General features: G+C 38.1%; 1 protein-coding gene across 3 annotated transcripts in view; it reads left to right on the top strand.

The window, feature by feature from the left end:
• UBA6 (ubiquitin like modifier activating enzyme 6) overlaps positions 1–15,913 on the top strand; it is a 32,309-nt gene that overhangs the window by 12,567 nt on the left and 3,829 nt on the right. For all 3 annotated transcript variants that reach the window (XM_026847996.1, XM_026847993.1, XM_026847995.1), the window contains 21 exons: positions 896–972; positions 1,665–1,731; positions 2,146–2,289; positions 2,963–3,030; positions 3,307–3,385; positions 3,586–3,666; positions 4,036–4,113; positions 5,445–5,626; positions 6,123–6,228; positions 7,281–7,370; positions 7,481–7,561; positions 8,143–8,271; positions 9,160–9,211; positions 9,315–9,378; positions 10,251–10,320; positions 10,988–11,059; positions 12,226–12,343; positions 13,290–13,483; positions 14,118–14,245; positions 15,039–15,126; positions 15,512–15,606. In XM_026847996.1, the coding sequence (XP_026703797.1) occupies positions 896–972; positions 1,665–1,731; positions 2,146–2,289; positions 2,963–3,030; positions 3,307–3,385; positions 3,586–3,666; positions 4,036–4,113; positions 5,445–5,626; positions 6,123–6,228; positions 7,281–7,370; positions 7,481–7,561; positions 8,143–8,271; positions 9,160–9,211; positions 9,315–9,378; positions 10,251–10,320; positions 10,988–11,059; positions 12,226–12,343; positions 13,290–13,483; positions 14,118–14,245; positions 15,039–15,126; positions 15,512–15,606 (2,063 nt within the window). The remainder of the gene's footprint in view (positions 1–895; positions 973–1,664; positions 1,732–2,145; positions 2,290–2,962; positions 3,031–3,306; positions 3,386–3,585; positions 3,667–4,035; positions 4,114–5,444; positions 5,627–6,122; positions 6,229–7,280; positions 7,371–7,480; positions 7,562–8,142; positions 8,272–9,159; positions 9,212–9,314; positions 9,379–10,250; positions 10,321–10,987; positions 11,060–12,225; positions 12,344–13,289; positions 13,484–14,117; positions 14,246–15,038; positions 15,127–15,511; positions 15,607–15,913) is intronic.

Here is a 15,913-nt window from a genome sequence, read left to right as displayed (position 1 = left end):
TTCTGTAGTAGTTAAATATGAATTTAAAGTGTGAAATAAGAGTGAGGTATCAGTTTGTGTTGTCGGACAGAATATTCTTTATGGTTTAGATCACCGTAGAGACTTGTTATCCATGATTTGCACCAAGTATATTGCAAATGCATAGTGCAGCTATCTCTGCTGTTTAAAATATCGGTTTTTAATGAGTCTTTTAATTCATAGGATTGTAAATTTTTCCTGTATTTAATGATGTTTGATAACAATCACTCTGAAATCATAGCTGGGAGAATCAGAAAAAGGTGATCATATTTTTTTTTTTTTTTTTGTAAATGACTCAGAGGTATTCTTAAAATCCAAGAGGAAGCTAGGAGTACTTGCCTCAACACAATTTTAGCTAAGTATTATGTACATGCAAGGCATGTAAGTCTCAGGCTTATTAAAATCTTAAACTGAAAAATGCTGATCTAATGATTTTTTTTTTTGTTTATTGGATAGTGTAAGGTCTGACTTGCCTGTTCAGATACTTTTGACTCTTAATGCTGGGGTTTGTCATTGATGCTTGGCAAAATGCAATTCATTCTAATACCTAGTTAAAAGATTACCACATTTTCCAATTTCAGCACTAAATTCTTTTGGGGACTCTTTAGTTGGACTTAGTTGAAGTGGATGCTGAATGTGTGTGAAGGGTGTTGCATTACTGCTGAGCAATACTTTATAGTCCCAGTTTGCAAAAACATTAAGGTATTTTAAATACGGTATTTCAAATTCACTTTTTAATGCCATTTAAAAACGTTTTTGGAGCGGTATGTTTAAGAGACAAGGAAGTGAAATTGTAATAGAAGAGTTCAAATAATTGCTCGTTTCCTTCAGTTTTCTCGAGTTTTTAACTGATCAACAGCTATTGCTGTTTTAACAGGCACCTTTGCAGATCCATGTCGCCATGCTTGCCTTGAACCACTTCCAGGAGAACTTTGGTCGTGGACCGAACATTGGGTAATGCAGCAGTCCTGTGTTTGCTAAGCTTTGAATCAAATAGATCTCTCCTTTTACTGTAATTGCTTGGTTGGTGTTCTGCAAGGTATCTTGTCTGTCTGGTATTTAATAGATGACATAGAAATGAAATGTTGAAATCTAGAGGAAAAGTGTTACTTAATACCCATCTGGGTTTGTAACAGGGCTTTCCCAATATAGCAGTGGCACTTTCTAGGCCCAGGTAGACAGAAGATGTTTCTGGAGGAACATCTGTTCCAGCTTTTTCACATTGTGGGGTTAATATGGAAAAGTTGTTTCAGTGATTTCTGAATTATCCTGTAGTTTATGGATTTAGGAAAAAAAAAAAAAGTCTGAAGGATTTGTCTTTCATTTTCAAGATTTTTTTTCCAGATGTAGTTCTTGGTGTGCATAATTTCGTGTTAAATGAGACAAAACTACTTACAGAGTATAAATCTTAGGACTGGACTTGCACGTGGTCTTCTCCACTGAGACTCCTGTTCTTGAGCTAACCCTGACGTTTTGAAGTACATCTTTAATGCTCACTGTTAAAGTCAATATAAATTTCCAAACTCTTCCTACTGTATCCAGTGCTTTTTTTTCCTCTGTTGATTGTGTTTGTAGAAGGACTCTGGAATGTTTAATGAACTCTGGAACAATAATGTGATCATTATTGTTTCTACCCTGGTGTCTAGGTGCCTTCAAGATGCTGAGGAAATGCTGAAAATAGCCATGTCTATAAGTGAAACACTGGAAAACAAAGTGAGTAAAGAATCATCATCATCATCATCATGAGTCATTTTTGATGCTCTCATTTCCTTGCCTAAAGGTCATGCTTTAGTTGTTGGTCCTTGTTCTGGTCTTTGTATCCATCTTTAGATGGATCAGCTGTCTTTCTAAAGGCCATGCGAGGAAACAGAATGGTGTTTCAGCATAGGTTCAACCAAACATTCACCTGACATGGAGACAATCCTGTGGCTCTTTGAATCCAGTTTTTAGATAAATGCATATTACAAGTACAGGGTATGCAGTGGATCTGTCTTGGCTGGAAACCTTTTTGCTAGTCAGAGTGAAATAATTTGTCTTTTACTGAAGAACAGTAATCTATGAAAATGTCAAGTACTGGCTTGTTCAATTGAAGGGATAAATCTGTTGTTGTTATGTCTTATGTTTCAGCCTCAGGTGAATGGAGATGTAGTGAAATGGCTGTCTAGGACTGCTCAGGGATTTCTAGCTCCTCTGGCTGCAGCAGTGGGTGGTGTTGCTAGCCAGGAAGTCTTGAAAGCAGTAACAGGAAAATTTTCTCCATTGCAGCAGTGGGTAAGGCTGTCTTTGGTTTTGGATCTTTATTTTGACAGTGATGTTATGAATGTATGCTTGTGTGTAAATGCTGTATGATCAAAATAACCTGAACAACTTCTATAACAGGGGGGAAGAAAAAAAAGCTTGAGACTGAATTTAGGAAGAAAATAGTGGTTTGGTGTGTATGATAAAAGTGCAGCCAGTTTTAGTCAAAATTTTCGCATTTGGAGTTTAGCCATCACTTTCTGTTTCCTCACAAGCAAGGAGAGCATTGGCTTGCCAGTGCATGGCTGCAAAGGTGTGATATAGTTCAGATGCCATCTTAAGCTACTATATATAAGACCGGTGCTTTCAAACTGTCAGGATCAGTGTCAGAATAAACTTAGGTTTAAAAATTTCACAGTCTCATTTGGGGGGTAATGTGCCTGTCAGAAGCCAAAAGCTTATGGCTCATGTTTCAGGTTTTCCCCTCTGTGTCCAGGTGCTTTTTCCTGTCCACTAAAATTGTGAAGTGAACTGTAGGGAATTGAATGCTGTGAAGTCTTCCACTGACAGTAAAAACTTAGTGCTTCTAAATTTCTAGACTCTGTTGTATGTAGAAAATACTTACTTTGATGTTATTTTCATATATAAAACTCAGTTTTTCACAGGTTTTTACTTGTTTTTTTCTTGTCTCTTTTTTTTTTAACAGCTATATATAGATATGTTAGACGTTGTAACACCTCTAGAAAAGATGGGCTCTGAAGAATTTCTTCCACGGTAAATATAACTACAGTCTGCTGGTTTATGTACTGTTCACATTTGAGTCTCAAGCAGGCACAGAAGATGTTTTTTAAAGTTAGGTTCAGTGCTATTTGCTGGAGGGACAGGTTTGGGGTTGAGAATGTGTGTCCTAATTTGAGCATGGGAGGAATAGGAATTATAGGGGTCTCGATCTGATTTCCTTCATGTCCAAGTGCAGTTTGTCATCAATGATACTACTGTGGTAAATGGCAACTTACTTGTCTTCTGGTTTTGTCTCCTGTGCCTGCTTAGGGGAGATAGGTATGATGCCTTGAGGGCTTGTATTGGAGACTCTCTGTGCCAGAAGCTGCATGATTTGAATGTTTTCTTGGTGAGTATGACTGGCACTGTTACACTCTTTGCAAATGCTTTGTTGATACAGCTAATGTCCATTGTCCTCAAAATAATGAGAGCAGCCTTGATGATGTTTGCTGCTGTAGAATAAATGGTCCAAAATTGTAATGGGACTTGGCTATTATACTTCATGTTTTTCACTTACGTTTCTGACTGTAAAAATGTCATTTTCTTTAGGTTGGCTGTGGAGCGATAGGCTGTGAAATGCTAAAAAACTTTGCACTTCTTGGTGTCGGTAGTGGGCAAGAAAAAGGATTAGTAAGTCACCTCTTAACCTCAATTTGCTTATTAAAAAGTAGTGTGACAATGAATAATTAAATAATTAGACTACTTAAAAGTTTTAAAAGTCTAAGACTTATTTTAGCTTGATTTCTACACAGAGCGTAAAATGGCCTCAGCATAGAGTGGAAGCAGTGTGTAATTGGAAGCAGAACACACTTGGAGCAGTGTTGCTGTATTTTGATTTTAAAACAAAAACTAATCAGTCAGTACAGACAGTGCTGGTAGCCGCAGTGGATGCCAAGAGCAGTGCTTTAGTTTGACAAGTTTATATAGAGATTTCATCAAGATTATTGCTCAGTGCTACACTTGTAACTTCAGCTATTGCTTTTGCCCCTTCTGACTTAGGTTACAATTACAGATCCAGACCTGATAGAGAAATCCAACCTGAACAGGCAGTTTCTTTTTCGACCTCATCATATACAGGTAGGCTTTCTTGTTCAATAAACATTGTGGACTATTGTTCTGTATCTCCCTGTCTTGTGCCCCAGCTGAGAGCTGAACATGTGAGTGTATGTAGTTCTGTCCGGAAAAGACTTAAAGACTGTAATGAAATCCAGTATCTTTTGAATTAATACCTAGAACTACACTGGCATCCCAGTTACCATTAGTACCAGTTGAGTAAAATTGACTGATCTGATCTTAATTCATACTGGTGTTTTTGACTAATGAAATCTCTTGAACTTGAAAATCAGATGAGGATGTTGCATAAGAGGCTGCCATGGGTAAATATGCCAGAAATGCTTTACTATACCATTTAAATTTGGGGAGAACAAAACAAAACAACAAAAAATAGCACTGGCAGAAGCGTTCTCAATAGAAGAGCTACTGCTGATGAACCTGACCAAAGTTGCTATCTTCTAACTTAATTCAGTCTTAATTAAGCTTGGTAAATATCTTGGCAAAAAGCCGCATAGATTCAGTAAATGCACGATACAGAAACGATTGCTTAGATGCGGAAAGAATATCCCTGTATTTGCAAACACAGCACAAAATAAAAACAGTGGCTCAGATCTTGGCAGCAATTGCGAGAAGGGATTCCCCTGCCCAAAGCCCAGCAGCTGAATTTTCTGCCTCCTGTTTATGCCTAGCAAATCTGGGAACAGATTACATTTTGGATGGATAGATAAATGGAAGGTGAACTCTGCAAGCTTTCAGAAGCCACACTGTCTTGAGTTCTGCTGTTCTAAGTGCTGATCCCTAGATAATTGAATGTAGTATGGCTAGAAGTGTCAGGTAGGTTAAAAACTCTATTTCAGTTTAGCTTCTGAAATTGGCTTTGTGTGAAATGCCTTGCAGAAATGTGATTATTCACAGGTGGTTTTGATGTCTATGCTGCTTATACATAGTCCCAGTAACTAATGGGCTTATCCTCTGACAGTCATGAACTGCTCCTTATGGCATTTTTGAGAGCGTGAGAGGCAGCACGTGACATCGGGTTCAGTTACTCGATATACACTTCTGCTGCACCATCTAAGTACTTTCACCTTGTGGTCTCTAATGTTCTACTTTAAAGATATCAATAAATATTTTATTAATCTAGTTTTATTTCTCAGGGAGATACATGATTAAAGAATTTCCTTTATTGTACATTTTGCATACTAACATTTCTGTCAATGAATTGTTGTCTGATCAGCAAATGAAGTTGATACTTTTATATCCCAATTATTATTTATCTGAATATTGTTGATATCTATCTATCTATCTATCTATCTATCTATCTATCTATCTATCTATCTATCTATTGATACTTTCAGAAACCTAAAAGCTATACTGCAGCAGAAGCAACTCTGAACATCAATCCCTACTTAAAGATTGACTCATATATTAATAAAGTTTGTCCAGCCACTGAGAACACTTACAGCGATGAATTCTATACCAAGCAAGATGTGATTGTGACTGCTTTGGACAATGTTGAGGCAAGGAGATACATTGATAGGTGGGTTGTGGAAAGGAAGCGGGGGCTGCTTTTCATGTTCTTATGTGAACTCTGCTTTGCTATTCTTGATCTTCCTGATCTGCAACTGCTTATAAGATCTGATAGCAGATTGTTCAGATTTATCTTGCTCCTTTATAGGGATGCTGGCTGCCATGAGGAAGGTTTATACTTGTGGTGGAAACCAACTCTGCCGTTGTGAGGCTGCTACTATTCACATGGCAGACAGCCTTGGACAGAGTTCTTGAAAATGCAGACCTGTCAAGGTCTGATGAGGGAGAAAATACTGTGGCAGTCTTAAGGTGCTCAGGTTTATGGTATGCTGATCTAACTTGAAATAGCTCTTCTTATTTAAACTATTCTTTTCCCAAGTTTGGTGTAAGCTTTCCACTCTTCTGCAAGTGCCTAGACTCAATTCTAGTTACACTGTGGTAATGTCTGCAAGGGAAGAGTGTAGTGATTACACTGTATTCTGATTGTCTGTTTCTTTCCATGTCAGTCGCTGTGTAGCAAACCTGCGTCCTCTTATAGACTCTGGAACTATGGGAACAAAAGGACACACAGAAGTTATTGTGCCCCGTCTGACAGAGTCCTATAATAGTCACGTAAGTGTTTTAAGACCATTGCTTACCTCCTGTAGCTAGTCCCATAATGCCCTCTGAATCTTTAATTGTTTATGTATCTGTCTAAAATAAGTGCCCTATTTGAGTTGCTGAAGTTCAGTACTATGAGAAAATAATTACTTCCTTGGTTTCTGAAGAAAAGCTCACAGGAAATAACATTTGAGCGGACTGGAGACACCATGTTTGCTACCTAGCTGATGATTACACCTAGGCCAATATTTAAAAACAACTACTATATGAATCATGAAACATAAGCTTTGGAAAATATCCTAATTCTGAAGTATTTCCAAGGGACTTACTTCCCCCCCTGCCCCTCCCCTTCTAAATCCCTTCTAAATAAGAATCTAGTCCCATGGTGGCACTGCAAACTGGTTTTGTACTTGTGGGTTTCTTTTAGAACTGCTTTCTGCATGTTCATTCTGTTCTTGGTGAGTATCACCTGCACAGGCAGGTAGGAGAAACACAAGCCTCTGTAGTAGGAATTAATCTGCCAGTTTCTACAAGCATACCTAACAGTTCTGTTTGAATGGGGAAGAAGGAAATGAACCTTCAAACTCTTGTGGTATTCCACCATTTAAGTTATGGTGAAACTGCCTTTACAAGGTAGAAAATCACTGATTGAGAACACCGTGAAATGGTGCCATGTGTGCACAGACACAGAATTTTGAGCATCCTAACAGTCTTGCTAAGGTCCACAAAGAAAGCAGTCTTTCAGACCTTGAGTGGAAGTGTATTTTGTGTTGAGAGTGTATGTGAATGCGAACTGCTGTCTTGGAAAAGCTGGCTGGCAATTTCTTCTGTTGTTTGTGTTTCAGAGTTCAGTTTTGTTTTCTGATGTTCAGTTTAGACTAGTCATCATAAACAGGAAGTGGTATGTTAGTGTTCATAAACCAAATTTTGTTCTAAACATAAATAAGCCACCTTGTAGTTTATAAGTGGAGTTTTAAACTTACATAGTCTAGAAATTCTTGGTGCTATTATTAGCAATAAACTTTAATAAGCCTGCATTTACAAGCAACTCTCTTTACTTACAGCGGGATCCACCAGAAGAAGAAATACCTTTTTGCACCTTGAAGTCTTTTCCAGCTGCCATTGAGCATACGATACAGTGGGCAAGAGATAAGGTAAGTGAATAAGCCTACTGGCATTTGGCATAACTTAATGTGTATTTGGAATGGTGGGGGATCTGATGTACTTCTTGCAAAATGCCATATTTGTTCTTTCTATTTTCTAGTTTGAAAGTTCATTTTCTCACAAGCCTTCATTGTTTAACAAATTCTGGCAAACCTATCCATCCGCGCAAGAAGTTTTACAGGTAGGGGAATGTTGCCAGGGTAAAACACCGGGTTTAAACTAATGCTTTAAGGATTTTGCATCTATATAAGTTCAGTGAGCTGTGGGTCATTTTCAGACATTGTTCAGAAAAACTGAAGGCTTATTTGGCCAAGTCATTAGTTGGTCTTTCATGGGAACAATATTTCTGGTCTCGTAATTAAAAGCCAGAGTCTTGGCTGCTTCTGTAGGTCATGCATGCTCTGTACGTGATGTAGAAATATCAGAAATACTGAGACACTGCTAGCAAGTGTATAGTAGATGTCACACTGATGTGCAACCAGCTGGGAAAAATGGAGGGAAGACTTAGTTTCAAGTTAATTCAACTATGTAATAAATTAGACTCAATTGCTTAATATCTTTTCTTGTGAGTCTATAATGGCCTATGGTCCATAGGCCTGGGTGGAAATAAATCAAGTAGACCACAGCACCTGGGGAAAAACCAGCAAAGAGGATTACATAGAGGATATATCACAAAGTGACCCTCTGTTTTCTTTTGCTGTTTGACTGGGTTGGGAGGAATCTTGTCTGTTCTAACATTTTCCTATTTCCTTCTCTATCTAGAGAATAAAATCAGGTGAGAGCTTAGAAGGCTGTTTTCATGTTATTAAAACACTCAGTAGAAGACCTCGAAGTTGGACTCAATGTGTGGAACTAGCAAGAGTAAAATTTGAGAAGTATTTTAGCCATAAGGTAGGTAAGGCCTGGAAATGAGGTGTGATAGACTGATGAGGATTTTAGAAAACTTGGTAGCCCTAATAACCAGGTTTCCAAGTCTTTGCACTTATTTCCATCTATTCATAAATAATGAATTGTACTTGAAACTTCAGAATGCTGCATCCCCTCCTCTTTCTATTGTAGTACTTTAAGTCTGGTTTATTAACTCGCTCCTAATGGCTCTGTTCAGTAGTCTTCATGGAGTTTTCTTGGCATTTTTCCAGGGCAGCAGGATTACCAGATGTCTTTTACTAAAAGACAGTGGCTTTTTGTTTCCCCCACTGAACTTCTGTTACTGAACTTATCTTCATATCCCTGATTTTCTCAAAGATGTCACAGAAAGGTTGGCTGAAATAAGAGCCAGTCATTCTGAGAAACTGGTCCCCAGTGTTGCTTAAAGCATGTGTGCGTGTAATTTCATAGGAAAGATGTGATTCTAATGTTGCATATTAATAAACATGTCTGCATGTATGAAAGCCCTGGTGGTAGTTACCACATTGAGAAAACATTGCATTCCCAATTGTGAATCAGTATTCAAGAATCCTAAAGTGACAACAGGGTGGGGAAACACTTTATTTGTTGGATTAAGTGCCTTGCTTGGAATTGGGACAGATGAGGTGACACTGTTATCTTTGTCCTGTGAGTGAATGGGCAAGTCACTCTGTCTAGTAGTACTTGTGTCTTTATCATCTTAATTCAGCCATCTTAGGTTTTCTTCACTCTTTAAATTCCTTCAACTACATATTTGGAGTATCTTTAAAAGCTACATCAAGATTCACATCACTAAAAAGAAGGTTTGATTTAGTGTGGTCATGTCAATCTGTATAAGACACATTACTAAGGCTACTCTGGCTTTTCCTTTAGGCTCTTCAGCTCCTTCATTCATTTCCCCTCGATACACGATTAAAAGATGGAAGTAAGTACAAATACCCCTTTGCCTGTTGTGAATTCATGGTGTACATCATGCATTGCTGCTCCTGACCCCTTAGGATTTCATCTTAAGACTGTCTTCTTACCAGGTTTGTTTTGGCAATCACCGAAGAGGCCACCTTTCCCAGTGAAGTTTGAATTTAATGATCCTTTGTAAGTATGGTACTACCACTGATGCATTTTACAGCATCTTATAGAACTCATCCTGCAACAGAAAGTGCAAGGCAGTGGCTTTATAGCACTAGAAGCTGGACTGGTACTTGATGGGTACTAGTGCGTAGTCTTAACACTGTGGCAGATTCAGTGATCTGTCTTGTACTTTCACTGCAGGTAATTTAACTTCCACTGACTTGGGATTGAAGGGTGTGTGGGAAGTTCTGACAACATCTAATGTGAAATGGCTTAGAACAACCCATTTCACTTATTATATGACTACAGAATTGGTGACATATTGCTGTCATATCTGCTTGTCCCCACTGGCCCACATCATGAAATGCAGGATGTGCTAAATTAAATTCACTAGTAAAAATGATCTACTGACCCTTTTCTTCCTCGTCACAGTTTGGGTCTGATCTAGATGGCTTGCATATTACAGATAATTTATATTTATCTGGTTGAAGGATTGAAAAGCTTTTATATGCCTCATTGAGAAACTGTTTGGATCGCCGTTTTTAGTTTGGGTGAAAACTGAGATCATGGCAGATATCAAAGTATTTCTGAGGTGAAGCTTTTTATTATCATATTGATGTCATGGGAGCATTTGTAGTTGTTTTCTTGACTGTAGAGGTTAAGGAAAGACGGTTTTCATTAAATAACTCTTTGCTCATCAAAGTTTGCTTAGTTTTGGGGAGGACTTCCAAGTCCTTCAAAGATTGTCATCTCTCTTGTACCGTGTGCACTGAAGGGTGGAAATTCTGTTACTCTGTGTGTGTTTTCTAGACCTCTTAGAACATGATTGCAAACCTTTGGGCAACTGAAGTAAAAACCCAACCAAACAAAAATAATTACCTTCCTCTTTTCTTCAGGCACTGTGGTTTCATTGTGAGCGCAGCAAAACTCTTTGCAACAGTGTACTGTGTTCCCTTCACAGAAAAGGTAATCCATATTGTAACAGTGTTCCAACCACATAATTTGGATGCACATGTTCACTTCTGGCCTGATGTCCAGTTGCCAATTCTTTCCAAGAACTGGTTAAAGTGATTCTTAGAATAATCTATCCTCCAGCACTGGCTGTTCAGTAGCCACTTATATTTAGTCTTCCTTATTTAAATCCCTAACCTGAAGAGGAAATGAGTAGTGCATTGTGTATTTTCAATAAGCACTGAACTTGGAAATTCTTATTTTGATAGGCCTATTCCCTGGGCAATATAATAACTGAACTGAAAGAAGATCTCTTTATGGCATTTTTTAAACTGTCTTAGCTATGGTCTGGGAGTTTTATTTTTTATTTTTCACAGCCTCTGTTGCTTATCCTCTGTTTTTCTTGTTTCCCTTTTTCTTTTCTAATTGGATCTTCCTGTAAGTCATGTTTACACTTCAGTTCTGTTCATTTTTCAAGTGCTATGCACTTCACACTGCTCTGGTTCACTGTGGCAACCGAAATACTACTTGGTGTTTCAGTAATGATGTTTCACTGAAGCGTCATTGAATGTCTGTGGGATGTTTTGGTATTCTTTGAAATGTTAGTGGATATGGAGTCTTTTTGCAGGGGCCTTTTTGAGTTGATGTCAATTTAAATTGTTTTTCTTCAAAACCATAACAGGATTTGTCAGAGGAAACTATTTTGAAGATTATTTCAGCTGTGAAGGTACCAGAGTTCAGACCTTCAAACAAAGTAAGTGTGAACTTTAGTTTAAAGAAAAAAAATCCCCAAGCGGTGTCCCACATCTTTAACTACTTGCATTGATGCTGATGAGCAATAAACACAAATTAAAATGGATTTGGGGGAAACAATAGTATGGCATACAGGACTGCTTTAACTTGATACAGCTAAGGTATCTATGTACCAGATGCTAAATGCAAGATGTGGGGGGGTTTCCCTTTTGCAAATGGCGTGCTATAGCATTATTTTCCATTCATGAGTGTGATTGTAAGTCTGCAAGCTTTTTTTAAGTTTATATCGGTCTCTACTATTTTATTAAAAGTAGTAAAATTTTGCTCGTAAGCAACTTTAAAGCTATCCAAGACTAGTGTCGATTTGTTACTACTTTCTAGGTAATATAAAAGAAGTGTCATTACTTTTATTTCTGAGGTGTTCAAACCAGCTTAAGAGTTACCGTGCAGTGGCTAGCATTTGTCATAATTTAAAATCAGTAAATATTCTAAAGGCATTTTCATATTTTCTTGCCCAGTGTTAACGTCTCATGAATGCTTCTCTTGTGAGACAAACCTGATATTTTGACTTGAAGTCACAGAATTGTTGAGGTTGGAAGGGACTTCTGTAGACTGCCTAGTCCAATTCCCTTCCTGAAACAGGGACAGCTAAAGCAGGTCATCAAGGACTGTGTCCCACCAGGTTTTGAATATCTCTGAGGTTGGAGACTCCACAGCCTCTCTCTGCTACCTGTGCCAGTGTTCAACCATCCTTCCACAGTTTTGGTTGGGGTTTTTTTAGTTGTTTTTTCTTAGAAGTATTTTCTTATGGAATTTTACACACTTCGATTTGTGCCTCTACCCCTTTGTCCTGTCACCAGGCACCAGTGAAGAGTCTGCTTCTGCCTTCTGTACTTTTCCCCCCATCAGATATTTATACACATTGATAAGATCCCACTGAGCCCTCTCTTTTCTAGGCTGAACCATCCCAGCTCTCTCCTCTTCGTATGAGAGATGCTCCAGTCCTTTAGTGATCTTTGTGGTCCTTGGCTGGACTTGATCCAGTAAGTCTGTGTCTCTCTTGGACTGGGAATGAAAAACTGAAAGGAAGACAGGGAATCTAGTACACCTCACACTTCTGTACAAAGTTCATGTATTTTATTACTCAAGCACTGCACACACTTGCAGGTTGTACAGACTGATGAGACTGCAAGGAAACCAGATCATATTCCAGTCAGCAGTGAGGATGAAAGAAATGCTATTTTCCAGCTGGAGAAGTCTATACTATCCAATGAAGCTCTGGAAAGTAAGTAGTGCAAACTAGCCTTATAGCTTATTAACATCTTGCAGTTGCACTGGCAGTAGTGTAATGTTCAGGTCTTTGGATAAAGCAGTTCTTTAATTCTGCAAGAAGCAGATAGCTGCTATCTAAAACTTTTTGAAATGCCATGCACATAACTGTCCTTATTACTTCACATTACACTGTGAAGCTGTATTTCTGAGATTCCTGCAAGTTTTACGCTTCTCTGTTATACTTGCCTGTAAGTACAACCCTGATGACAGTGAGCAAGCAGCAGGGAATTGAACTCTAAGGAGGGAAAGGGTCTTGGCTAGATCCCAGATGGACCGAAGATGATTCTGGTATGAGAAGGTTGAGTATTACTAATTACAGGAATCAACCTGAAATTATCCTAAACTGTGAAGGTTGTTAGAGTCTTCTGGAGCATCTTCTAATTATGTTAAAATGAGCATGCTTGAATCCCATTTTTGTGCCTAGCCACATGAAGAGATCACTGGGCAACAACTACATGCATACATTTTTAGCTTGTGAACCCAGGGGAGAAAGATAAGCTTAGCTCTAACCCATCGCATGGAGTGTCAGCCCCAACACCTGTCTCCCATGCTACTGAGTCCATAGTGAAATAGTTACAGGTAAACAAAGCTCATAGAAGGAGTTCTCACAGGATAGGAGCTATAATGAGGTGGGGTGTGTAAGAAACATCCTTAGGACTGTCCAAAATCTAATGCTCTTATTACGAGGAAAATCAAATTATGGAGCTCTGTTGGTATTTCTTTCATTACTCACTTTTAACAACTGGTATTGATGATTGATAGGGCATTTCTAGCAAGCAGACCAAGTTCCAGAATGTGAAAGTTTTAATTTGTAAGGCTCTAGTTCCCTATAAGTTATGTTTAGGACATCTTCAGGTTTCTAATAATAATTTTTGCTCTTTTATTTTTTTCATGAGCAGATGATTTGCAAATGAAGCCCATCTCCTTTGAAAAAGATGATGATAGTAATGGGCATATAGATTTCATAACAGCAGCATCAAACTTGCGAGCCAAGATGTACAACATTGAACCAGCAGATCGGTTCAAAACAAAGCGTATTGCTGGAAAGATTATTCCTGCAATTGCAACAGCTACTGCTGCAGTGTCAGGGCTGGTGCGTATGTTTTTTAAAATGCTTAAAATGCATATTTCTTTCTCTTACTGTTCCTTGGCCCAAACCACTGTTGTCTGGATATTGATTAACACTACCCTGATAGAGCCTCATTAAAGAAATGTGTTTATTTCAAACAATAATATTTTTATTTTCATGTACCAATACGATTGTTCTTGGTTATAGATGTTTTAAGCCCTTGATGCTTCATTTCTGATTTGATGACCAGAAAGAGGAGTTGGAGATCAGCATCTTGGTTTGTTTTCTGCACTTAATGCTAGCTTTGGTCAGAGCACCACTGCCAAGAGCAGAAAGGATCCATTCTGTAGTAGTTCACATTCATGCACCTCAACAGAACTGCAGGCTTTGTGGAGGTGTCTTGAATCTAACAACTTCAGAAGAGTCCTACACTAGAAGACTTTTGAATTTTTTAAATACTTTCATTAGCAGCAACAGAATTTATTTCTGTGGCATATTGGGTTGCGTTTCCAGGTGGGATTTACTCTGCCAATTGGACAGCTACTCATTAACAATTTACTCTATAGTTGCTGGCCTCTTCACTAAACTAGTGTTGATAATGCAGTAACTAAAACCTGTGTTTGGTCTCATAGTAGTATGGGATTCTTATTTACTGCAGGTTGCACTGGAACTCATTAAAGTTGTGGGTGGCTACTCAGCTGATGCATACAAGAACTGTTTTCTGAACCTAGCCATTCCCATAATGATCTTTACAGAAACTGCTGAAGTAAGAAGAACAGAAATCAGGTAGGAAGAACAATAATAGAAGGGCAGTATTTGGAAACCTGGTAATTGATGCTTAGAACTTTGTGAGCCATTACAAAAAGTGTGAAATTTGTAGTTATTAAATCCACACAACCAGATTAAGGCCTTATGTGCTCACATAGCAGAACTATGATGGAACCACAATTCATGGTCATACTCCAATTAAATGTTATAGGTATTCAAGGTTATTTTGTTGTTCTTTAAACTTGGAAAATCATAAAGCACTTAGTACTTGCTGTCAAACTCTATTATCTGTTTACTACATACTGCAAAAGGTGTAAGTGATATTCTTAGTACCGCCAAGGGTGTCCCATAATGCATTGCTCAAGAATTTCCTGTTTGGAAAATGCAGCACATGCTCTTCTGTCCTAATTTTTATAATAGTGATTTTAAGGGCTTAGTTTTGTTTTCAGTGGAAGCTGTTGCTAGTTAGGCTTTATATATCTAGATGAGTTAGATATGCAGTGTGGTTATTAAGCATCCTGTCTGCAGAGACTGGACACACTTTTGCATCTTAGTCAAAATGAGCTATTTTTCAGCAGGTCTGAAAACTCAGAAAGTTCATTGCCAGATACCATGTTTACGCAGAGTTCTTACTGTTCCTTGTGCTTAGCCAAGTCAAAAGACTGGAGAAATGGCAGCAGAGAGGGAAGAGATTTTTGCTCAAGTTGAAACAGGGAGTCGCTAAAAGGCATAACAGTTCTTCAGTACATGTAGGGGAAGTGCCTGAGTTCATATTCTAAAGTAACAAACAACCTTTTTCTTTTTAAAACAGAAATGGGATATCATTTACAATCTGGGACAGGTGGACAGTTTATGGGAAAGAGGATTTTACTCTGTTGGACTTCATAAATGCTGTCCGAGTAAGTTAGCTACTGTACTGGGTTAATACAAGATGACAGAGAAGCGTTTTCTTGTTTTGGGTTGTTGGTTGGGGTTTCCTTGGTTTTGTTTGTTTGTTTGTTTTCTTTTATCAAGTTACTGTTCAAACCAGAGTAATTCTAGAAAGAATTAATGTCAACAGTGATGTCTCTAAGTAAATGTGTCTGAGCCTATTTTCAAATTCTTTGTTAATTCAATTGGCTCAAATGTATCTTAATAAGACTTCAGTCATCATCATGCATTAGCAAGTTTTCTGGTTGGAATCCTATGATTTTGAATAATTATTTGTGGTATTAGCAGTTGTAGCATCTACTGGCTTGTGCAGCTGTTCTAGTCCTTTAATAAGTTTTAATTTGTGAATTCCAGGAGAAATATGGAATTGAACCAACTATGGTTGTACAGGGAGTCAAAATGCTGTATGTTCCTGTGATGCCCGGTCATATTAAAAGATTAAAGCTGACGTAAGTATAACTGGGAGATGTCTTGAGGGGTGCGAATGCATGTACAAATTATTTGCTGATTGTATCGTAAGGGCGTACGTCTGACAGCAATGTATTCTCTCAGAGTGGTTGCTAGTCATTAATACTGGGGAAAGAAAGAAGGTAACTTTTTTTTTTTTTTTTTTTTTTTTTTTCCCCAAAAGGAAAAAAAAAGAAAGTGAATTAACTTCTGTGGTGAAGACAGGATGCTTGTAAAATGCTACTCTTAACTGATGAATGCCAGAATGAGAAACCCAAAGCAGTCTGACAATAAGGTTTTTGGGAAAGA

This window comes from Athene cunicularia, assembly GCF_003259725.1.
Source record: "Athene cunicularia isolate RWA chromosome 4 unlocalized genomic scaffold, athCun1 chr4_part2, whole genome shotgun sequence".
Classification (NCBI taxonomy): Eukaryota; Metazoa; Chordata; class Aves; order Strigiformes; family Strigidae; genus Athene; species Athene cunicularia.
Note: the sequence above shows the minus strand (reverse complement) of the source record. Positions and strands in the feature narration are given on the sequence as shown.